Below are 24,379 nucleotides of genomic sequence, written 5' to 3'. Positions count from 1 at the left end.
GCCTGTTGGACTCCTGCTTGTTCCACTAATGCATCATCATCTTCTCTCCTCAGGTTATTTCCAGGATTTGTTGAACAAGTCAGAAAAGGCCCTTTATGATGCTTTTCCAAGCATTTATGGAGAATTGTACACTCAGAACATGAAGGTCTTCAAGGACTTGTACAGTGAGCTACGCCGCTATTACCGGGGCTCCAACATCAACTTGGAAGAGGCCCTCAATGAGTTCTGGACACGATTGCTGGAGCGGCTCTTCAAGCTGATGAATCCCCAGTACCATATCACAGATGAGTACCTGGACTGCATGGTGAAACATGCAGAGCAGCACAAACCCTTTGGGGAAGTTCCCAGGGACCTGAAGGTGAAGGCGACCCGAGCCTTCATCGCAGCACGCTCCTATGCACAGGGCTTTCTCGTGGGCAGCGACGTGGTCAAAAAAGTGTCTCAGGTATGTTGGGGTTCTTCCATCTCCTCTGCCCTCAGGCTGGCAGGAGCCAGTCAACTGCTGCTGTTGGGGAGAAGGGGTTTTGTTTCCCTTTATGTTTTCATCACAAAGTAAGAATGTATTTTCCATAAAACAAACTGCCTGAGGGTCACCCATCAGCGGAAGGGAGCAGCAAGCCTGGGCTTCTACAGGCTCTAACAGTGCAGAAGCAGCAAGGTATAGCTCACCACATATCAGTCTTTGCCTTGTTTTAACCTACACAGCAGAGTGCCAAGGAGATGTCAGTGCCCAGGCTGTAAAGCCATTCTATTGCTTGTCTGGACTCCATGTGCTTTCCGGGCAGGGAAATGGCATGTCTCTAAATCACACTGCCTGATTTTCCTCCTTGATGGCGACATGATGTAGGGCTTGCAGAGCTCACTTGCTGCAGGTGTGCTGGGAATACAGGCAGAGAGATGCCTTTCAGTGGTCGGTGATGGGATTGCCCTGTCTGTTTGTGTACCCGTGTATATTTGTACAGCTTCTGTGTACAAAGGGTGAGTTTGTAAAGTGCATTGGGATCTTCAGGGATGAAAGGTGCTATATAAATGTAAATCAACGTGACTGAAGCCAGGGTTTTAGGAGGAAGGAAATTGTCTGTATTCTTTACTTCAGAAGGAGCCTGTCAGAGCCAGAAGGTGATTGTCCTGAAACAAGATATTCAGTCTTTTCAGGCAAGGTAGTGAGGAGATGATCCATACTACAAAAATGGCTTGCTTGCTGCACATGGAGATGGCAGTCAGCCGATGTGAGAATCATGATGTGGTTTAGCTGTGAGTGTAAAAATACAGAATCACCATTAAATTCCTCAGGAGGTAATATGTGGTAATGCACAGTGGAGGACAGTGCTATCTGATGAAGCATATCCAGACTTTGATCTCAGGAAGAAACATTAATGTGGTAACAGTGACAAATGCTTTCATTTATCAATGTGGGACTATAAAACTGTTCAGCTACCCAAAAGCCTTTGTACATCTCATTACCATCACACTTCTCTGACACTTAAGGCAGATAAAAGAGGAGAGTGATGTAATTTCAGGGGGACCAAAGTAAAATATTTTTCATAAATCTTCTGAATGGGTGAGATTTCCAGCTTGATGTGTGTTTCTGCCTGGAGCCAAGTTTGGTGGGTAAAGCAGGCTAGCAGAGCAACTGTAGCAAGGGTACCAGCAGAAGGGAAGGACCTGAGAGATTGACATGCAGCATATTTTCCCCTCACCTTCATGTACACTTCTGACCCACTGGATTTTGATTCTGGTCTCCCCCTTTCTGGATTCTCCTCTTTCTCTTGTTGTTGCTTATCAAACAGAATGTGGGGCTCCTTCTGTTCCCTCTGCCTCCCCACAACCCATTCCTCTAGGATGGAGTATTTCCAGAAGGGTCCAAATTGTTTCTCCCTCTCACAGGTGTTTGTCACGTGTATCCTATTGTTGTTTCAGGTTCTTGTTCAGAGTGTCCATTTCTGAGTAGTCTAGAGAAAAGCAGATGCAGATTTTCTGGCTGTCTTAAAATGGAGAGGAGCCTGCCCTGACTGAGCTACAGTCAGGGTCTTCATGAGATTTCTTTCATCCCTGCTGCCTCTCCCCTGTGCTCAAGGAGCATTTCTGCCCCAGCTTCTAGCTGCCCAGTCTTATAGGAAGCCATTGCTTCGGGCAGCCCTTGGCCAGGGGCTAGGAGTTGCACGGGGATAGGAACGGGACTGGTGTGCTGGGAGCAGGCACGCTGTGTTCCTGATACATCATAGAATCATTTAGTTTGGGAAACCATTAACTCAGCGCTGCCAAGTCCAGCACTAAACCATGTCACTCAGCACCATATCTATATATCCTTGAAACACTTCCAGGGATGGTAACTTCACCACTTCCCTGGGCAGCCTGTTCCTGTCCCTGCTCACTACAGGGGGGTTGGACTAAATGACCTCTAAAGGCTCCTTCCAACCCAAAAAATACTACGATTCGATGCTTGACAACCATTTCAGTGAAGAAATTTTTCCTAATGTCCAACCTAAACCTCCCCTCAGACAACTTGAGGCCATTTCTTCTTGCCCTGTAACTTCTTACTTGGGAGAAGAGACCAAATCCACCTCACTACAACTTCCTTTCAGGGAGTTGTAGAGTGTGAGAAGGTTTCTCCTCACCCTGCTTTTCTCCAGGCTGAACAACTCCAGCTCCTTCAGCCATACCTCATAAGATTCATGCTCTACAGCCTTCACCATCTTCTTTCCCCTTTCTCCTGTAAGTGGCCCAAAAGTGAACATGATATTCAAGGTGCAGCCTCTCCTGCTGGCCCTCGTATTTCGGGCCAAGATAATGTTTGCCTTCTTGGCCACCTCAGCACACTGCTAGCTTGTGTTCAGCTGTCAACCAACACCCCCAAGGTTTTCTATGCTAGGCAGCTTTCCAGATACTCTTCCCCAAGCCTGTAGCATTGCATGGGGTTGTTGTCACCCAAGTGCAGGCTCTCAAATAGTTTGAGGGCAGCTGGGTAGAAAGTGGCAAACCAATTCTTCATCTTTACTGCCATCCTAGCTTTTAAAGCAAAGTCACCCTGACAGACTGCAGGCTCTGACACCAAGATCTAAAGCTTTTAATGCTGCAGTTCGTGCCACCAGCCTGGCCCCATGCTGACAGCAGCAGAAGCACAGCCATCTGCACAGCGGCTGTGGCAGGGGGCCCAGGAGGCCCGGGGCACATGTGTGGCTGGTGCAGCTCTTTGCATCATGGGCAGAGTGGAAGGGCTGGGGAGAGACATGCAGGTTAACACCCTGCTCTGGTAGAGAGTTAGGGATTACCCATGTCCCAGACCTGGGTGAGGATGTTGAGGCAGCAACTCTATGTTCATATTCAGGTTGTGTGTTTCTGTAGCCATTCTTTCAGCACAAATTGCAGGTTTTCATTGAAGTAGCACAATGTCAAGTGTGGTTTTCATCGTCTCTGTGAAGCAGCAGCTACCAAAACAGCAGCAGCCACAAAACTTCTAGTGAAGGACCCGCACAGAAGGGGCTCCCCCAAGAATGCACACCTCATGCTGCATGCCAGAGCGAGATAGAAGTATTCCAGATCTGTGCAGAATCCTTTTCAGTGCTTGTGAGATTGGTAGCTGCCCAAAAAGAGTGTTTGCTATGACTCCAAGCTTCATGCAAACAGTTAAAGACCTTGTGATGGGAGACTTGCTGCCTGCCAGCTGCTGCTTGGAGATCCACGCTTGTTGTGAGCCATTGCTGTGTTCAGCAAGGAGAGTGAGAATACACTGCTGTGAAATAATGGAGTCATAGATTAGTTTGGGTTGGAAGGGACTTTTAAAGGTCATCTAGTTCAACCTCCCTGCAGACATCTTTAGATAAGATCACTCAGACTCAAATCCAACCTCACCTTGAATGTTCCCATCTACCAACTCTCTGGGTAACCTGTGCCAGTGTTCTACCACCCACTGTAAAAAATGTCTTCCTACTATCGAGTCTAAACCTCCCCTCTTTTAGTATAAAACCATCACCTCTCATCCTGTCACAACAGGCACAGCTAAAAAGTCTGTCTCCAGATTTTTTATCAACCCTTATAAGTATTGAAAGGCTACAAGAAGGTCTTCCTGGACCCTTCTCTTCTCCAGGCTGAACAACCTCAGCTCTCTCAGCCTGTCCTCACAGCAGAGGTGTTCCAGCCGTTGGATCATTTTTGTGGCCTAGATAATGTGCAATAGGTGAACCAAAGTACTGCGGAAAGCGGAAGCAAATCTAAGCCGCTAAAAATGGCAAGGGTTGAGGAAGAAACCCTTTATCAAATAAAAGAAAACAATCCTTAGGGAGATGCAGCATGATGAACAGGAATATCCAGGCTGGTTTTGTAACTTACGACAGTAGGATACTGCTCAGGCCTCCAAGTCCCAGGGCACAAAGTGCTGTGGGGACAGGTAGCAGAGGTGATCCTGTCTGCACCAAGGTGCCTAAAAAGGGCAGGGAAACTGTGCACAGATCCTCAGTGTCCCCCTGCATCTCCACACCATGCCCATGCTGCACTGACAGATGGCGAGGAAAGCTGCCCTGTGCATGTCAAAAGATGCCCAGAATACTCAAATTCCCCTTGGGCAGCTGACAGCCTATGAATCTCGGGTGAGAGTGCACAAGAGGTAAAGAAATGACATTCTGTTTCTGAAGGCAGGGAGAGAAGGTGTTTTGAAATGAACTTTGCTCATCAGTCAGGACAATCTTTCTTTTGCTGCATCTCTGTTTCTTAGAAGTTTCCCCATGGTAGTGGGGATTGATGTGAAACGGCTATCAGCCATGTAAACAAGGAACACTTAATCCATTTTGATAGCTCTTTGTGTTTCCTTTTCTCAGTAGATGTTTTTGAGGCTGTGTCTCAAGTGCTGTGTTGAGTTTTGGGCCCCTCACTGCATGAAGGACATTGAGGCGCTGGAGTGTATCCAGAGAAGGGTGACAAGGCTGGTGGAGGGCTCTTGAACACAAGTCCTGTGAGGAGTGGCTGAGGGAGCTGGGGTTGTTCAGCCTGGAAAAGGGGAGGCCTAGAGTAGACTTCATTGCTCTCTACAACTCCCTGAGAAGAGTTTGTAGTGAGGTGGAAGGTGGTTTCTTTTCCCAGCTAACAAGTTATAGGACAAGAGGAAATGGCCTCAAGTTGTCCCAGGGAAAGTTTAGATTGGCTATTAGGAAAAATGTCTTCACCAAAAGGGTCATTGGGCACTGGAACAGACTGCCCAGGGCAGTGGTGCAGTCACCATCTTTGGAGATGTTTAAAAGACATTTACATGAGGAGCTTAGGGACGTGGTCTAGTGGTTGTGTACAGGGAGATGTTAGGTTATGGTTTGACTTAGTGATCTCAAGGTCTTTTCCAGCCAGGCAGTTGCATGATTCTATGATTCCTAAGGCTGACTCTCTTTTGAGTTTGAACAAAAAGGCGATTCTTTTCCTTGCTAATTATAACCTTTTCCAGTAAATCCTGTATTTCATTTTACCAATGATGGGAATCTATCAGTACATTTTTATTTAAGCAACACTGTGTCTCACCATACATTTCAGCCTTATTTTTTAAACTTTTATGTTAGCCTAAGGTAAATAGCAGCTTTCCTATTTACCCTGTGAGTAATTTTTAAACACATGGTGGGTCAAGCTGCATTTGGATGAGAATTGAATTCCAATTAAAAAGGCCCAAAAATAGATTTTATTTTTTATAAATGTTTTTAATAGTACAGTGAATGTGCTGGGCACATAAGGAAAAAAAATATGTTTATCTAAACATGCTTTACATTTCCAACAAGTCAATAATGCAACAAAGACAGGATAGTCGTTCCTGATTCTCATCTCCTTTAAGACTGCAGCCATTTCTCATACCTCACTTATTTCCATAGCTTGGAAGGACATAGTTGACTTCTGTCTTTCAGCTCCCAGTTGCTTTTGTTGGGAAGCAGGCATACAATTGACCCGACTGAATAAAATGAATACTATAATCTTTTCTCAACTGTGCTAATACAGCTCAAGTGCAGTGAACTCCTGTCCCATGTCCTTGATGTTGCATCTATATCCCTTCAGTAGCTTAATTGTTATTGAGAGCATCAGTAGCAAGTACATACAATCATGAATAATGTGTTTTTTTCATTTAAAATATTTCATGTTTGCAATGAAATTAATCATTTATCTAAACTGGTCTCATCCTGATCCTGAAAAGACAGTATTTGCTTAACAGTAGCAGTGGGATAGCAAAGCTCTAGGCCAGCAGTTGAACCCGATGATCTCAAAGGTTTTTTCCAACGTCAAGAGTTATGTTCTGTGGTTCTATATTAGTGTTTGTAAATGGGTGTTATGAGAATGTTGTTCCATGGCACTGGAACAGCAATGAGTGGCAGTATCCTCATATCATGTTTATTTCTTTTTCATTGGATGTTATCCCACCTCACACTTGGGAGGTGTTCGGGTTTCGCATGACAGTTCTTGTGTTATGGCAGTGACTGGATGGCAGGATGCCTTTGTGCAGAGAGTATCTTTGCTCCAAAAAGCTATAAGGTACCACAGGAGTTTATCTTTCCATCTGGAAGAAGCTTTCATCTGAGACCTGCTCCAAATTTTCTTTCAGGGAGACCACCTGTTTGCTTACATGGGATTTAATAAGCCTCCTGCCTTTGTATGGCAGCTACCTGTACCTATAGACAGCTGTGTTTGGTAAGATGCTCATCCTCAGGCCTGGCTTCTCCTTTAAAAAAAATGAGGGGAAATAATGGGAGACAGAATCCTATGGGGTTTCCATGTGGGACACAAGCAGCAGGTAGCAGCAGGTCCCGCAAGTGTTGGCATCACTAGCTGGGATGGAGGCAGGGTGCAGCTCACCACAGCCAGGTACCAGTAGCAACTGCTGGAACATGCTGGGGTCTTGGGGTTTTTTTCCTTGCTTAATTAAAGGTAGACTTTCTGAAAAGGAAGTGGTTGGTGTCTGTGCTGAAAGTTTGTGCTGCAGGCCCAGCAATAGTTCATACAGTGGAAAATGTCATGACCTAATGTGACCTAATTGTGACCTTCCAGTATCTGAAGGGGGCCTACAAGAAGGCTGGGGAGGGACTTCTCAGGATCTCAGGGAGTGATAGGACTAGGGGGAATGGAATGAAGCTGGAGGTGGGGAGATTCAGGCTGGATGTGAGGAGGAAGTTCTTCACCATGAGAGTGGTGAAACCCTGGAATAGGTTGTCCAGGGAGGTGGTTGGGGTGCCGTCCTTCGAGGTGTTTAAGACCAGGCTGGACAAAGCTCTGGCCAGCCTGATCTAGTGTAGGGTGTCCCTGCCCATGGCAGCGGGGTTGGAACTAGGTAATCCTTGTGGTCCCTTCCAACCCTGACTGATACTATGATACTATGAGCACCCTTTGGTATTCAGGAGGAGGAGTACTGAAGGCCTGGGAGTTAAGAAGTCTGTTTACTTCAGACAGCCCAGCCTGTGAACACCATCTTAGACTGCAGGATGAAATAAGCACAAGCACCTTCAAAGACTGGTTTCTTCAGTGGCTCCTATGCTTGCTCCCTCCTGCCCATGCACAGCATCTGGCACAGCTGCCAATACCTGCCCCATGGCTGGGTACTGTGGGTGCAGGGGGCTGGGATGTGCTTTTCCTTGCTGAGCTCAATGACGTGCCCTTCCATGCTGAGATCAGCATGATCTCCATGTTTTGGGGTGAGCTGACCCTGAGCAGTTTGTATGTGGGATTGCATGGCTCAAAACATTTTAGATCTAAGCCTCAGTCAGCCCAATCCCTCTGCAAACTCAGAAGCTTCATACCCCTTTCCCCAAGCTAGCCGTGCTCCCCGAGTCACCAGCCTGCCATCCTCTCCCTACTTGCTTTAAACAACTTGGTGTGGCAGGTCCTGCAGCCCCACACACACCTCTTAGCCCAATCCTCTTTTCCTGCAGCACTGGAGGTAGAACTAGGGGGAGAGTTTTGCAGTAGCTTTGGAATTTGTTTGGACAGATTCAAATGGAGCTGGTTGGGGAGCATACAGTCCTGAGCACATCCTGATGTATTTCACATATTACTTTCCAGTATTTCTACCCATTTTTATGTTTAAATCACAACCCTTCAGGGATAAAAACCCACAGACATTCCAAACATAATGGAAATAATGCAGGCAAGCAGATATATGTCTCCCATATTTACCTGGTGGTTAAAAGTCAATTGAATCTAGTTTTGAAAGGATTGAAAATTGTACCAGCTGGAAATAACTGTGTCAGATGAACAGAACAGGGAGTGTGTTGAATAGGCAGGTTGTGTCTTGCAGTATTTTCCTTTGGAGGGAGAGGAGCATGAGAGCAGCCTGTCTGTCCACATGAATCTTCCTCACTTCAATATCTGAAGACAGTTAGGCACTTGTCAGGAATCTGAAGGCACAGATCCTTCCAGTTAGCTGTGGATTCTGCCCTTGAGTCTTGGTGTCCCTCGCAGGCTGTACTGCCTTCTGAAGCCGTTGTCACTGCCCTCTGGAAGAGCTCTCACTGCTGGCTGCAGAGGGAGACGGGCCTGACTCTGCTCCCTGTTTTGCTGCCCCCATTTGGCTGGATTACCCTAGCCTGTATTTTTCTTACAGTGTTTTTTGGTTTTGTTCTCGTGTTTTGGTGGGGTTTGTTTGGTTTGGGTTGGGTTTTTTGGTCAGGTTGTTGTTGGGGGGGTTGAATCTGCAAAATGGCTGTTTGGCTGCTGGGTTGGCAGTGATGGACCTAGGCTGTCTGCCTGGCCTCAGGCTTCACAGCAGCTCTGGGTTGCTGGAGCACGAAGGGCACAGACTTCACATCAGCCTCCATCCCCTCTATCTCTCACCCTGAGCTAAACACAGTGAGGTGAAGGCAAGAAGGTCACTGAACTGCAGGGTCATGTATGTCCTATTATTGCCATCAGACCCCAGCACAGCTGGCACCCTGTGCCTGTACCCGCTCACCTTCCAATCCCTTGAGGGGGTTTCAAAACATGTTTGAGGTATCTTGAGTGATGGGCTTGGTGAGGCTTAAAACTCACTGTGCTCCAAGGACTCATGACTGTGCATTTATGGAAGGAAGATGCAAAATAATGACTGAAGTGATTATACAATTCATTAGACTTTGAAAGAATCATATTTCTGTCAGCCCCGCAGCTGTTTCTTTTAGAGTTTTATTCTGAAAGATTGGAAGGCTTGGTTCATTTAACACACGTCAAGGTGCTAATTACATCAGGGCTGGCATAAACATGCACAAGGCAGCTGCTGACCATGTGGTGGAGAGAGCAGGGTCTGCTCCCTGTGCCAACTCCCCAGCACCAGACGAGGGTTGGGAGCACCTGCAGCTCCCATTTCTTTCACCAGGGAAATGGAGCTGGGCTAGATAACCTTTAAAGGTCACTTCTGACCCAAGACATTCTAGGATTCTATGGAATTGGGCACTGACAGCTTGGTGCATGGAGCATCCGTGGCTCAGATTTGCAAATGTGGAGGTGTGCAAAGAACTGCACAGGCCTGGGCTTTTTTGATCATAGTATTTGAGACTCCTTCCATGGAGGGACTGTAAAAATGAAGTATTTCTCAACATGAAATTGCCACATTGCAGATAGCCCCAGTCACAGATCCAGCCAGCTCCCAGGCAAACACAAAGCTGCCCTCCTGGTGCTGCTGGTCTTATAAAGAGAGGACAAGACTGGCTTTCTCAGCCTGTCCTGTGAGCAGCTCAGCAGTGCTCCTCCACACCACTCTGGCAGGAGCTACTCACCTGTTTGGCCTGGTTTTGTATCTGCTTTTCTTCATGCAGACAACTTTATCCCAACTGCGCAATTCCAAAGGAGACATTTGGGGTAATTGGCTCTGAAAACCAACCTGCATTTCCCAGCACACATGGCCTGGCCTGTGAATTGAAGAACTGACCTGTTTTCTCAAAAATGCTCCCCCAGAATGGATTTTTCACAGCTGGCAGGAAAAGCTTCCCATACTTCTGTCACCTGCCTTTAAAATATGCATGAGAAGGTAGGCGATGGTGTTAGGAAAGCCTTGGCTGCAGCTGCCTGCATAACTGTGTTCAGCCCGTAAACCAGGGGACATCTCCAGCTACAGGTGCTTTCCTCCTCTAGCTGCCCAGCACACCTACCTGCCACCAAAAAGCTGCCTGCTATCTACTGTCTTTAAAGCATCAGTTGGAAACCTAAGCTGCCTGATGTCACCAGGTTTTAACTGGTGCTTCTGGAGGTTAGAATGGCCAATGGGATAAGAAAGTCCTTCTGCATGGAAAGGTATACCTGAGAATTAGTGTAGGTATGTTCTGACATATAGCTGACATGTCTGGAGGTGTCATCTCTGAGTCACTGCAAAACCACAGCCAAGCACAACAGTTTCCCCACGCTCACCTCAGATCTGCACTGCTCCTCAGAGGCTAGAGCCAGGAAGGGACCACATGAGCAGCCCCACAGCAGGGACATATTTCAGCTCAGTGAACACAAACATCACAGCTCCCTACAGGCCACTATCATACTCCCCAGGGTAAAATTTTTAGAGGGGACAGTGCCCACAGAACAACAGCTCCACCAACAATGCTAGGAATTAGCTCAGCCTTCTCCCTCCATGAGCAAACCTTCCTGCATGCCCCGACAAGCCTGGGGGGTTGATGGCATTTTTCACCCAGGTCTCTTTCTTCATCCTCAAATCTCTCCCCTCTTCCTAACCCTGCTTCCCCTGGGAAGCAAAGCACAGATGGCACACAGCAGCCTGTGGGTGAATGTGCAAGGGGAAAGGGGGGGGTAGGGAAAATACCAGCAAGAGCTCAGCTTATTTTATTGGTGCTAAATGCCTTTCAGATGTACTTAAAGGCCCCTGAAGGCCAAGCAGTCCCATCTCATTGTATCTAGGCTGCAGGTTCTCATTAGCTTTTAAGCTGAGCTTCAAAAGGAGATGGGATTTGGGGGTGGGGGTGGGGGATGTTTCTTGGGGTTTTTTTCCCTTTTTTTTTCTTTTGCCTTGTTTGAAGCCAGCGCTTCAAAAGCAGCATCTGCAGCTTAGCTGCAGGTTCTGGGTGCCAAAGGAGCTGGATGCAGGAGGAGCCCTGCTGAGACCCAGGCTCACCCCTCACAGCCAGCCACAGCCAGGTATGCTGTACCCAAGAGCAGCAGCACAGCTTGACTGCATGCTGTCCTCCTGTGGTAAGAGCTTCCTACTGCCACCCTTAAAGCACTGCTCCAGGTGTCTCTGGCTTCCTGAGGCTCAGCCTCTCTCCAGCACTCAGGAAGCTGGGAGGGAGGATCATTGCACCATCAAAAAGACACTGTAACTCCTGGATGTGATGTATGGAGCTTGTCCCAGCGCTAGTGCCTCTTTGGGTGCTGTTGTCCAGCCTTCCTCTCTGCATCCCACACTTCATTCTTTGGTCTTTCCAGCCACCCTTTCAGGAAATAATGGGCTGGGAAAATGAGGAGGGTGTAGCAGCTTTTAGCTAAAAGAAAACTCAGGAGCATCTGAGACTCATATCATCACTTCATGATCCTTTCTCTGCCCTTTCTCAGTGTGTTTTGGAGGCTCTCAAATGTTTTCCAAGCATTAGGCAATGCAGCAACAGATGAAAACACATCTCATCTTCCCACCTCTCTGTTGTTCTGTGTGACTGGTCTCATGCAGTCCCAGTTCAGATTGGTGAAAGACCTCACACTATTGTAGATTCAGAGAGGTCCAGACTCAGGCCAGGAGTTTATGCTGAGAACAGGTCTACAAATCAGTGAGCACTGTTTGGAAAAATCAGCATATAACCTGGGTAGGTGCTTTAGTGAGAGAAGAGATGGTAATGGTGGGTCTGAGGGAGAAGTGTCCCATGGCTCTGTAAAATACGCTTTTGTTATATGGGAGCATGTTATCTGTGCAGAGGTGGTAACTTGGCTTGAATGTGCAAATCACAAGTTTGATTTGTTCTTTAAAGACAGAGAGGAAAGACACAAAGACTTCTTCCTGTGGTCTGGAAAAATCTATCCCATTTTGGCAAGAGTGCTGCCCTGCTGCCATGTGTCCTACAGTGACTAAAGCCCTGCTCATCCCAAGAACTGTCTGCACTTGGGTGTCTCAAGTGTCTGTGCAGGGGTGCCTTGCCTGTTTCAGCTAAGTGCTTTCCCCTTCTGCAAGTAGTTTCACCTCCCTGTGTCTTTGCTTCAGAAAGCTTATGACTGTTCTGAAGTTACATTTTAGGTAATATGAAGGATAATTTAGCTCTCCTCAACTGTGTCTCATTGCAGGGAGGCAGGGTAGGTGACTGCTTGTTTTCCTCAAGCCTCCTGTGTTTCTGTGATTCTTTGCCTGGAAAGCATATTAATAAAATACATGGCAGGAGCTTTTGTGTTGTTAGAAGCCTTTCACACTGAGTGTTTTCTAAATTGGCTGGGGAGTGGCAAGGAACTCAGCTAGCAACTAATCCCCCAGCCCATCTTCTCAGCTTGCTGAAGTTATTAATTTTACTGTAATTGATTTAAACATTGCTCAGGAGGAAAAATTAGGTAAACCAGTGCCACTGATTTAAACATTGCTCAGGAGGAAAAATTAGGTAAACCAGTGCCACTGTGAATGCTGAGAGCTATATATTCTCCATTTTCTGTCATATTATCTCCACATGTGCCCATTCTCTGATGGCTGCTGTGCAAACAGCAGTGCCAAATAGTGGCACAGTGAGCCCCATCTCAGCAGTCACATTGGGTGGCTGTGCAACCTCCAGCTCTGCCCGAGACACGATAAAAGCAAGGCTGCAAATACCTTTTGCTCTGGCAAAGCACTTGCCTCCAGCAATTTACATCTGGACAGGTGGCTCCAGCAACAAAGCCTGGGCACATCAGGCTTTGGAAAGTAGCCATGGAAAAGCACAGAGCTCATCTCCTGCTACAAGCCACAGTCATGGGATAATACCTGATGACAACAACCTCCTTGAAATGTCAGCACTTACAGTGGAATGGGGCTCTTTTTAAGGCAGCCACCTGTTCCTGTTGCATTACCTCATTGCTACTCGAATCAGCTACTGTATCCCCAGCTGTAAAGTAGGTTTAATTAAAGTGATTTATTGCTCAGTAGCAATTTGTTCCCTATTTTGGGCATATCTTCCTTATCACTTCATCACTGGGCTTGCACTGTAAGGGATGGTACCCACTGGTGTCACTGGGATCAGAATAGAGTATGTGGATTTTAACTGAGCAGTGATGTAGGAACAGTGTATTTGTAATCAGCACTTCATTTTGGTTTGTGTATTTATGTATACCTTTGACAACCAAACGAGGTGTGCCCTGGTTCCAAGCCATATCTCTCACTAATATTTTTTTCCCAGATTCTCAGGAAGTGATTTTTCCAAAGTATTGTGCATGTTCTCTTGACATCTTAATGCAGTTTCTAGGTCACTGAACTAAGAAAATATGATAGATGCCACTGAAGTTCAAGAAGCAGCATGTCTCCTTAAAGGACAACCATGCACAGGCTGGGCCAGGTTGATGGTACTTAGCGAAATCAATTATTGTCATGTCCTGTCTTCATGCTGTGCCAGATCATTTAGAGATGAAGACATTATGTTAGCTTTCACTCCATCTGCAGGAGTTTGTGTGCTCTTGCCTTCAGGCCACCTGTGATGAATAGAGGATGTTGCTTATTGATCTATCAGTTATTGCCAGAGATGCTCTCCGTCAGCTCTTAGCTGGCATCCTTTAGCTGTTGGGCAGGGAGAAGGTTATACCGTCTCAGCTTCTTTTTAAAGGCTGAAGGTTGAAAGCATGAGGAAGTGAAGATGTCTTAGTGTGCAGGTAGAGGTAAGTGTTTGTCAGCCTGGAAAAACTGCTTCACTCTCACTATAGGGGTGTTTATCTGGAATCTTCCCACTGCTCAAGCCTGAAGAGCTCTTCTCCCCAGTGTCATAGCTGGAGCTGGCAGTGACCAAGAGATGAGCAGGCAAGAACTGCAGTGCTCTGCTCATTGTGTTGCTGTATCCATACAAAAGGGGAAATCTCAGCCCATTCTACCTGGGGCTGGGGTTCCCCTGTGTGGACACAGCATACTTGAAAAAACCTGGCACTTTACTTCAGCCACAAGTACTAAGAGGTGTTTGAAGGGTTCATTAACATGCTGTAAGTCCCCCACATGGGACGGTGCAGGATCCAGGATGGGAGAGGCTCTGGGAGCCCCAAGCTCTGACCCTCCTTTGCCCTGTATGGAGCAGGAGTCCATGGGCTGGGTGAAACAACAAGGAACTGAACTCTAGCCAAGCAAATCATGAAGAAAATATGAAATTCCCCTTTGTGCCCTCTCATCCCTCCCATCGTGGTTCACCTCTTCAGCCTGCCTGTGAAAAAAGAGTCCTGCAGCCAACAGGAGAGGTTTGTTGTTCTTTGGGGAAAGGGAGTGGAGCCTGGCTTCTTCCACCTGTGAAAGTTAATACTTATCTTTTCTGCCAAGAGATTAAGTTAACACTTGGCACCTGCCAGAGTTAGCAGAGCAATAACTGGTGGTGGATGGATCACCTGATTGTCTTCAGAGCAGAAACTCTGGGGCAGAGCAACAGGAATGAGGGGGTGCTGCTGTACCTGGGACAGTGTCCTTCGGGAGAGTCACTTTGCAAGAGTGACAGGCTGACAGTACACACACAGCTCCTCTCTGACACCCAGAAATGATCCCTGCTGAGGTGCAAAAGCAGCTTTTTTTCCCCCTCAAGTCCTCAGGAGCTGAGCCTGAGCCTCAGGCACTGTTATCACCTGGTGCTCCGCCTGCATCTGCCGCCCCGAGGCAGGTGGCAACAGCCCACAAGAGCTGCATAGGCAGGAGGTGGCTGCTCTGTGGGCACTGGCACAGACACAGGCAGTAAAGCTGGGGACAAGCAGTTTTGCCTGGCTGACAGCCATGGAGAGGTGGGAGGGAGGTGGGTTGCAGGACGGCAGGCAGCTGTCTACATCACAGGAGGCCTTGGCAGTTGCCTGCGCTCACCAGTCATGCTGAAGGCCAGATGGAGTAGGTGGGCACCAAGAAGCAGATCTCTCCTGCCTCTCCCTTTCTGCATCTCTGAGTAGTGGTAGGGCATAGGTGGCTGGGCACACGTGGCCCTGCACAGTGACTCTCTGGTGGACAAGGGAGTGGTATGCTCAGGGTGCAAAGGTCCTTTCTGTTTTGTCAGAAAAAGGCAGGCACAAAATGAACACAGAGACCAGGACAAATCTGGCAAGCAGAAATATTTGCGAAATGTCCACTGAGCTTGTGCGACATCCTTTAGATGTGGGCTCACTATGATCACCTGGGTAGCCCCAGCTGGATTTACACCATCTTTTAAAGCTAAGCATGTTGGAGATGCTTTTCTGAGCCAAGATCTGTCACTCACCTCTTCCAGTGTCCCCCACACCTCTGGCAGGGCACCAAATAGCTTTGTTCTCTATCTGCCTGTGGCTATCCTCTCTGGCTGGCCCACACCACCCCGGGGGTGTTTCCTGGCACTCCCTCTTTCCAGCCAAAGCACTTGAGCTCCCTGAAACTCCAAAAGAGTGTGCACTGTGCAGTGCAACCACAGATCTATGTGGGTGCAGGCAAACCACCCAGCTGCTCCCCAGTTCCCATCAGTGCTGTAGGAAGTCCCACATTCCAGGGCCCAGAGGCATGACCTCTTTGTGCCACAGCTCCTGAGGTGCTGCAGCGCAATTTGTGCTATGCTGGGTTGTGGTGCTCTATGGCCACAGCTGGATAAACTGGGATGAGTAGGGATGAGGCTAGCTGGTAAAACACAGACAAAATTCTGTTCAGGACCTGACTGCCTTTGCAGGTTACATGTTCTAGATGGAGCTTCACTACATAATTCCTGTTTGTGAAAGCTCTGCCTAGGAAATAGAGGTCACAGCTCCTTCCCAACTGCGTCTCCTGGTCTCTGTGTAAGTGCTCTGGATTCAGCAGGTCTTCAGCTACAGCCTGGGTTAGTGTTCTGTGTGCTCCTACTGACTGTCTGTCTTTTCAGCTGCTGCTCCATCAACGGTTATTTAATCCTGAGACGAAAAATAAACTATTCTTTTGCTTGTCTGCCCCTCTGCTTTCTTACATCCCCTGAGGGATCACCCAGGCAGGAGACGGTGATGTCTTTGCCCGTCTCTCCCAGAGGTGAAACTGTGGCACCCACGCAGTGCAGCGGGACAAAGCCTCCATCTCCTGGCAGCAGAGTAGCACAGCAGCCAGGAGCCACTTTCTGTCAGAGGAAGTTGTCCCAGAATGGAGAGAGAGCTCACCAAGGAAGCAGAGCAAAGCCTTGGCATGGTGCTGGTGTTCCCTGCAAGGCTTAGCACCACCCAACATCTCTTTTCCAAGGCTGACTAGAAGTGAGGTGCTGCTGTGCAGGCAGTTTAAGGAGGGGGAAAGCTTAGAGGTTTTCTCCTCTGGCCTCTGATAATGGGCTTTGCATCATCATGTTCTCCTAAGGGCACCTTAGAACTGAATTTTTCTGGAATCTCCCAGAAGAAACTTTACAAGCCATGTTCAAAGTATGGCAAAATCACCTCCAGAGTGACTTGTGTAAAGCATCAGCTGCACATGCAGAGCCTGTGGGCTGCTGGCAGCGCCTGTGTTGGCCCACTGCACTGCCTGCCTGTGGCTACCAAAGTGCTTTCAGAGGGCGATCGCTTCCTGTGCCTTGTGCTCCCAATTGCCTGTGGTTTTGGCATTGTTCAAGTATTCCCCCAACTGCATTCTCCTTTCCAAAGATGCCAGCTAGAACTTTCCATGTCCAGTCCCCCACTGTGTGTCTCCCAAGGAAGCCAGAGGTGCAGTTTGAGGTGGGACACCTGCATACACCAGGCAGCGACAACAAACCCCTCCTGCAGAAGGGGCACAGTGGTGGCACTGACTGCAGCAGCTCCAGAAGAACATGTGCACCATGTGCTGGGGTCATGGTTACAGCTGATGGTCAGCTCAGGCTGTCCTTGTGGCCACCAGACCTGCCTGGAAGGGGGATGGTGCACACATACAAATTTTTTCCAAGAACCCTGGGTTCACCCACAGCCTGAGGAACTGGCAGCTGCCTCTGATGGGAGGGACACCTCTGGAAGGGTGGGGACAAGGAGAGGCAACGACAGAGGAAGCACTGTTCCCAGGGCCACCCACAGGGAGCCATGTTGCCTTTCAGATCACACCAAGCTCCCTCACCCCAGGGAAGGGGGGCAGTTCCCCCACATACCCCTTGACCAGCCAGTGTGCCTGACTCCAATCTGTCTCCCACAGGTATCTCTCAGCCACGAGTGCACTCGTGCCATCATGAAGCTGATGTACTGCCCGCACTGCCGGGGCATGTCCAGTGTGAAGCCATGCAACAACTATTGCCTGAACGTCGTCAAGGGCTGCCTGGCCAACCAAGCCGACCTGAACACTGAGTGGAAGTACCTGATGGGTAAGATGGCCTTCTGCTGCTGCAACACCTTTTGAACTTCTTGAGGCATTGTTTGGGGCTAAAGAAAGGGCTGTTGGAGGCTCATTTACATTAGCATCACTGTCTGTGATCTGACACCTAGAAGCTATTGCAGGATGTTTTTCTGGGCACTCCTGGGCTGGCTAACAAGGGCTTAAAGAGTTTTCATCTTGCTTGTGCTCTTCGAGATTGCCCACACTTTGCACTCAAGTAAATCTTTTTCCTCCCAAGGGTTGAAGCTTTGGGACAGATCCTGCCACCTGTACACTTGCAGAGCTGCCTCATCATCTACACCACAGCACTTGTGAGAGCAGAGGAAAAGCACTTGCTGCCCTCCTTGGGAGACAGTCTAGTGACATGAACACAGACTGTTTCCATGGGTGGAGAGAAAAGGGGTCAGAATCACACATTTGGAAGGATCAACAAATCCATGGGGAGGGGGAAGTTGCAGGCATTGCCAGGAATGGGAAAATTAGACTTATACTTTAAATGAGGAAAGAGCTTGTTTCAGTTTTGTTTTGTCACTCAGCTAAGATTATTTCAAAGCAGGCTGTATGTGTATAGAAGCCTCTGTTTTATGGAGTTTAAAAGCCAGAACTATCACTGTGATGGTGTGGGCTATCTTTTGTGCAACAGAGGCTGGAGAACTTCTGCAAAAAGGCACTTCTGCAGGAAATTCTACATTGCCTGATCAGACCCAGGCATCAGTTTTAAGAAGACCTCAGGTGTCACTCAGCCTCTGGCTCCTGGTTTATACATGATCTACTGCTGAGCATGGCATGTGAAGCTGATGGACATGGTGTAAGGGTGGTGAGGGGTTTTGTTTAGAAGATGGTGTGCTTGTGGTACAGTGTGTGTCCTTTCCCTGTCTGCAGTCCATCGGGTAGGCTGTCTGCAGTGGTAAAGTTCTCACTCCTCCTTGTGCTGACTGACACCCAGCACTCCTCTTTCTCTCTCAGGTTGTACATTTAGTCCTGGAGTAACCTGAGATCTGAGGAGGCCTTGATATTTGCCTCAGCTTATAAAAGACAGGCACCAGAGGAGATGAGCTTCAGGCTTGGCCTTTTCTTTTGCCTTGGCATCTGCTGTTTGGCCAAGCAAGAGTGCCAGCTCACTAGCCAGCTGCAGCCCAACAGGCTGCCTCAGGCTTGATGTGTGGTGGTGTTAATAATAAAACTCTTTCAGAAGTTCAAGGAGTGTCATCTGGCTCTCAAGGGACACTGCAAAATAAATATGGACCTACTGCACACAGAAGGCAGTGCCCTTGCTCAGTGAGGTGTGTCAGCCAGCTGCCCACCTCACACTGGAGGCTAACGAACCAAGTGGCAGCCTACTGCAACTAATTGGAAGTGCTCTCCAAGAGAGCAACTTGGGAGCCTGCTGCAAAAGAGTGGGAGGAATATTCCCTTCCCCAAGGGCTTACACCAGGACTTGGATGGTGTAACAAGCCAATTGTAATGGTCACTGCCTGTCCCCCGAAAGGTCAGTGTCCAGCTGTCCTTGATTGACAGGGAGGCAATTCAAGATGCATTTTGAACTTACTCTGGTTTCTTCTTCCCCAAGAGATATTGTCAGGGGGGTGATGGCTAGGAGGAAATTGGAGGTTACATTTTAGTGTTAAAGGTCACAATCTGAGCAAGCACTGGAGCAAGATGTAAAGTCAGAGGTAGCAGTTCACCGGCATTCTCTGGTTTTCACTCTTCTCCAGACCCCTCCATGTAGCTGGAGGTATTGTTACACTAAACACAGAGTTACTCTCTCCATTTGGCAAATGAGGGCAGGTCAAATTAAGGGAGATTTTTATAGTAAGTCATTCAACCCCGATTCACCACTAATTTTGGGGTGCAGCCTTTGATTTAAATGTCTGCATCTCGACCTTAGTGCCTCTGCCAGCTAAAATTGTCTGGAAAATACAATCTTGAAGATGACACCACAACCCCTGAGAGGCATCAGAGTTAAACTGCAGGCTTTTTAATGGTTCAGGGATGTTATTTCCCACAATACAAACAAACAAAACAAAAACCCCATAGCTCCCTTGTTTAGCTTTAGAAATCAGCACTAACTTAGGATTGAGTTGCAGGAAAAGAGAGCACGTGAACTTGGAAGCTGTGGCCCTTGTTTCCATTCTTGCTCAAGCTACCCAGCAAAACCCTTTTTTCATAAAAAGTGCTAAAAATAAATACAAAATATTTCCAAGCTGAAAAAAAAAAGAGTATTTTGTGGGCCATGCTCCAGACTGGCTAAGGTTTGAGCCCTCCTACCTCTTTCACTATTGTTCTTGCTCCCCTCTGGCTGGACCTGCTTTGCGGCTGTAAGCCCTGTGGGGATCTTCTGTGGGTTTGTGCTCTCCCTCATCTAGTCTGTGCCAAATTTGCTCATTCTCTGAGAACTGTCAGGGTCTCTACATCAATCATGTAACATCAGAGAACATTCTTGCAAGGACTAAGCATGCTGTTAATTTAACAACAGTGAGCTCAGGATTAGACCATCATTGTTAACTGCATCCACTGTGGACCTAGTGTTGCTCTAGAAACCTCATCTCATGTAGGCTGGCCTTGTTTCAAAGCCAACTGGAATGTTGAGAAGGAGCTGTGGAGGTAGGCAGATGATGGTAATTTTCAGTAAACCAAGCACAGTCTCAAACAAGCCATTCAGGAAGAGGCTTCCATGCTAGGCAGGGGCACCTGGACATCAGAGATTTCCATGACAGGAGTAGCTGAAAGAAAGAGGCATCCCTCAGTCACCTCTGTCCTGTTTACCAGTTTAGTTGTGGGTATTTGAGTCTGCTTCTCTACCTTCATAGCGTGATACTCCCCTGGCTGGTCATGTGTTGTCCTTTCAGAGGTAATGGGGAGCAGAATTATTCCTTTTCTCTCTCTTTTTCTCACTCCTTCACTGCTACAGAAGCTATTGCCCACACATAGTACCTTTGGCACTTTATTGACCCCAATTGTCCCACTTTTGGCTGGCTGCAGCGCTTTCTTGAAGACATGCAATGAGTTAGGAGGGCTAGGGCCAAGTATTGCTGTGCATTACTTTGTATTTCTGCACCAGTTTTCCCTTTTTCTTTTCTGTAGCACCCCAGGAAATGTCAATCACTTTGTGTGAATACAGGTTGCACTTACCAGGAGATGAGCTCTGTTCCTTCACCACCAAGAGTGGCTTCACCTATATGCTGGGAAGGAACAGCTGTCCCATGCCAGAAGAAAATGAGCATGTACTTGGGTAATAGTGAAAACTGAGAGTTGTCTCAATTGCCAAGGGGCCAACACCTTATCCAGCCTGGCAGGAGCATGATCTTTGGCTTGGTTGCACAGAGCCTGATGAGTGCCGTCTCTGTCTTGTGTTATTAGATTCCCTGGCTGTGGTGGCTGATCGCATCGACGGACCCTACAACGTAGACACTGTAATAGGGACCATTCACATGAGGATTGCTGAAGCTATTTCCAACTTGCAAGAAAACAAAGATTCAATCACAGCCAAGGTAAGGACATGTGCCTGGGCTTGGCTGAAGATATACTACGTGTAACTGCCAGTTCAGCTGAACTAGAGGAGATGAAAGATGAAAGGGATTAAATGGCTACTATTTTAATGATAGGAAACCACACATCTTAGGAAAAAACCTTCTCAAGTGTCTCCAAATGTTCCTCCCTGCCACAGCCAGCCAGCCTTATTTAGATACAGACATACAAGGTGGGCCTGCATATGCAGTGACTGTGGGAGGCATGGTGTCACTTGCTGTCAGGTGCCTCTGTGTCTGAAGAGTCCTGAAGTATTTTGGCTGAGCTGAGGCAGGTACACCAAGTGCACCGTCCCTAGTGACAGGAGGCAGCTGCTTTAACCTGCCTTGGGGTGTTCTGCAGTGGAAACACTGGGCTTATCAGATTGTATCTGTGAGACTGAGTGGCAATCTGGCAGTCCATTTGGAGAACATGAGACAGGCTCTCCTGTTGCTCACCTGTCTTCCAAGAAGTAGCATGAAGCTATTTTCTATTGGTCTTCCATTTTTAGTATATCTTGCTCTTCCCAGAATTTTTAAGTCACGATGGGAACAGATAAAATTGCTAGAAATCATTTTGTGTCAACATTGGTGACTCATCCAAAAAACTTGTGCTAATTGTGTGTCAGTGACAAACATTGTGCTTGATCATGGTAACCAAAGCCAGTAACAGTGTGATGAAAACACGTTCTGGCATAAGAGTAACCTCACCAGAAGCTAAGCCAGAATCTAGAGATCTTGTGGGCAGGAAGGACAAACACACTGAAGAAAATAAAGAACTAAACAAACTAACTGAAAAAAAAAAAAAAAAAAAGAAAGGAAAAAGAAAAGGGGAAAAAAAAAAAAGATCATATTAAGTGTGGGATTTGGTTTATTTTTCAGGTTTTCCAAGGCTGTGGAAACCCCAAAATCAGCACAAAAGGTTCCAGCAGCGAGGACAAGAAAAGGCGGGGGAAGGTCCCATTGGAAGCAAAATCCTCTGCACAAGCACTGGAGATGCTGGTGAGCTTGCCTGAAGGTCCAGCCCTGCCAGTGTGCCAAGGCAGGTGTGCTGCTGCACCAGCAGCCTGGCCACCTCAGCTCTGGCTTCTGCAGGTCAGGTCAGATCACACCTCAGGCTGCTGAATCACCTTTGCTCGCAAGTCTGAAGAACAGATCAGCAAGTCGTGGTGTGACCTAAGCAGACCTGATCTTGCCTTGGCACAGGGTTGGGGGTCTAGGTTACCAGTAACCAATTTCTCAGAGCTTTGGTGCCAAACTTATCTAAAAAGGTTCCTTGCCATTGGTGTTATTTAGCCTCAGACAGTCCAGCCTGGATACTGGGGCCTCCTTCATGGAGATTTTAGATTCTGCAGATCTGCCATGGTCCCACATTTGAATTACTCCTCACTCACACTCATTGACACCTCCGTGTCTCAACCCTGCTGACTCCCACCAAGGCTGCTTCTCAGTATTGCCCTCATGGCCCAGAAGATGACCTTCTCCTGGTTCCTCTTATGGTATCAAAACAGCCCTCAGCATGTATCCGAGCCCTGGGTGCTTGGGTGGGTGGTCTTTAGGGGAATGTTGGTGACACGTCCCTGTCTGCATAAAAACAGACTTTGTGGTGATAAAACACAAAAAAAATCAATCAACAGAATCCTTGTCTTTTCCACAGCCCTGGGGGACCCCAGAGCTTTCCTGGCCCTGAGTATCCTCTTTGTTTATAGGTTTTAGATGCCAAAGGGAATCTGACATTCCTCAAGACGTACTGGGTCACCCTGCCAGGCAACCTGTGCAGCAAAAAAGTAATGGCCAGCTCAGCGGCGGATGACAAGTGTTGGAACGGGATGACCAAGGGCAGGTATGGAGAGGGTCAGGGTGCCAGGAGAGCATCATTCTAGGGTAAGAGAAGGAGGGTTTGATCAAAGACACTTACACATCATCTCAGCCAGCCCCACTTGTTCAGCCTGAACCAAAAGTGAGACCTTGTCCACAGAAGTGCTGCAGTTCCTGAGAAACTGGTACCTGGAGGTGCCAAGCCTGGTGTCATTGCATTGTGAGTTGGAGGGTTAAGCACTGAAATGCCAGGAACTAACTTTGTGGGTTGGTACTAATGGAGCAGTTTTGCTACTGTGCATTCACTCAGAAGGCAGAAGGGCTGGATTTACCTCACAAACTCCACAGCTGTTGCTGAGAATTGTATTCACATCTCTCTATCCATACCTACCCTGAAATGCTGTTTCCTGACGAAAGGAGGCACCCAGGTGACAACAAACAGCTGCAGAAACACCTCCTACCCATGGCTGATGGTTAAAGGATGGCTGTGAAGGGAGATGGGCACCTGCTGGGCATGTACTTTTCTCCATTCCTCTCCATGCACTTGCTAGGCTGCTGATCTCTGCCAGCCTGGAGCCATCACCTTCAGCTCTTTGATGTTCCGTGTTGTTGCCAGCAGTGCCACGTATCTGCAGGAGCAGATGGGCCAGGGGTCTGCTGAAGGGAACAGTGCAGCTTTGTTTGCTGCTTTCCTGCTCCCAGTTAACTGATGCATCCCTGTGGGCCTCTCTGGTTGTACCAGGCTGGGAGCATGCATTCATTCATCCCAGGGTATCAGTCCCCAGAGGGTTTAACCAGGTCAGGGATGAAGGTGCTCCTCAGCCTCCTATGTGAACAGAGCTTTCCCAGAGGGGAGTGGCTCACTGTGGCTCCGTGGTACCAGCCTGAGAGCAACCCCTCCACCCCATGCACAACCTTTACTGCAGGAAACTCCTCCTCATGTTGGGACAGTGATGCTGCAAAGCCACCAGCCACTTCTAGCAAGCTGAGGTGGCCTGAGTGAGCCCTAGGCTCAATGGGGTCTGACTATGGTAGCATGGCTTAGCCATTCATAGAGCTGTTTGCCTCATAGCAAACACCAGCACATGGAGGCTGTTTGACAAGCCAACACCACTGATGGCAGCTCCTCTGAGATTCAAAGAGGCTGGATCATCACAGGTGTCTGCAGTGGGGAGAGGTGAGCTTAGCCAGAGGGACACATCTAAACCTGTCACCTTCCTTCGCAGTTACCTGCCTGAAGTGATGGGGGACGGCCTAGCTAATCAGATTAACAACCCAGAGGTGGAGGTGGACATCACCAAGCCAGATATGACCATTCGCCAACAAATCATGCAGCTAAAGATCATGACGAACCGGCTGGGCAACGCCAACATCGGGAACGACGTGGACTTCCAAGACGCGAGTGAGTTGAGCAGAACTAGAGAGGCCCACGGCAGGAGAGGGTCTGGGCATTCAGCCTGGCAGCCTGTGTGGGCCTATGCGCAGACCCTGCATTTGCGCCATGGTGGCACAGAAGGGTTGTGGTGACCCAGGTTTTGCCTTGGGGCTCCAGAGGGTCTGTTCAAGTGCAGCCAACTTGCTGCTGGGTGGCTGGAGGCTGTGCTGCTCTCAGTGTCTTACCTTGGGTAAGCAGCACCCTGGGTGCTCTCTCTAGTGGCAGCCCAGCCCTGTGGATGAGGCCACTGCTCTCATCTGTTTCAGA

General features: G+C 48.2%; 1 protein-coding gene across 1 annotated transcript in view; it reads left to right on the top strand.

The window, feature by feature from the left end:
- GPC1 (glypican 1) overlaps positions 1-24,379 on the top strand; it is a 217,840-nt gene that overhangs the window by 188,418 nt on the left and 5,043 nt on the right. The window contains exons 3-8 of the mRNA XM_068145413.1: positions 54-445; positions 17,177-17,342; positions 20,714-20,844; positions 21,742-21,861; positions 22,569-22,702; positions 23,904-24,079. Coding sequence (XP_068001514.1) covers positions 54-445; positions 17,177-17,342; positions 20,714-20,844; positions 21,742-21,861; positions 22,569-22,702; positions 23,904-24,079 — 1,119 coding nt within the window. The remainder of the gene's footprint in view (positions 1-53; positions 446-17,176; positions 17,343-20,713; positions 20,845-21,741; positions 21,862-22,568; positions 22,703-23,903; positions 24,080-24,379) is intronic.

This window comes from Melanerpes formicivorus, unplaced genomic scaffold (genome assembly GCF_026170545.1).
Source record: "Melanerpes formicivorus ecotype bairdi unplaced genomic scaffold, bMelFor1.0.p_v2 SCAF_12, whole genome shotgun sequence".
Taxonomy (NCBI): Eukaryota; Metazoa; Chordata; class Aves; order Piciformes; family Picidae; genus Melanerpes; species Melanerpes formicivorus.
The sequence above is the reverse complement of the archived record's forward strand: the minus strand, read 5'-3'. Positions and strand labels throughout refer to the sequence as shown.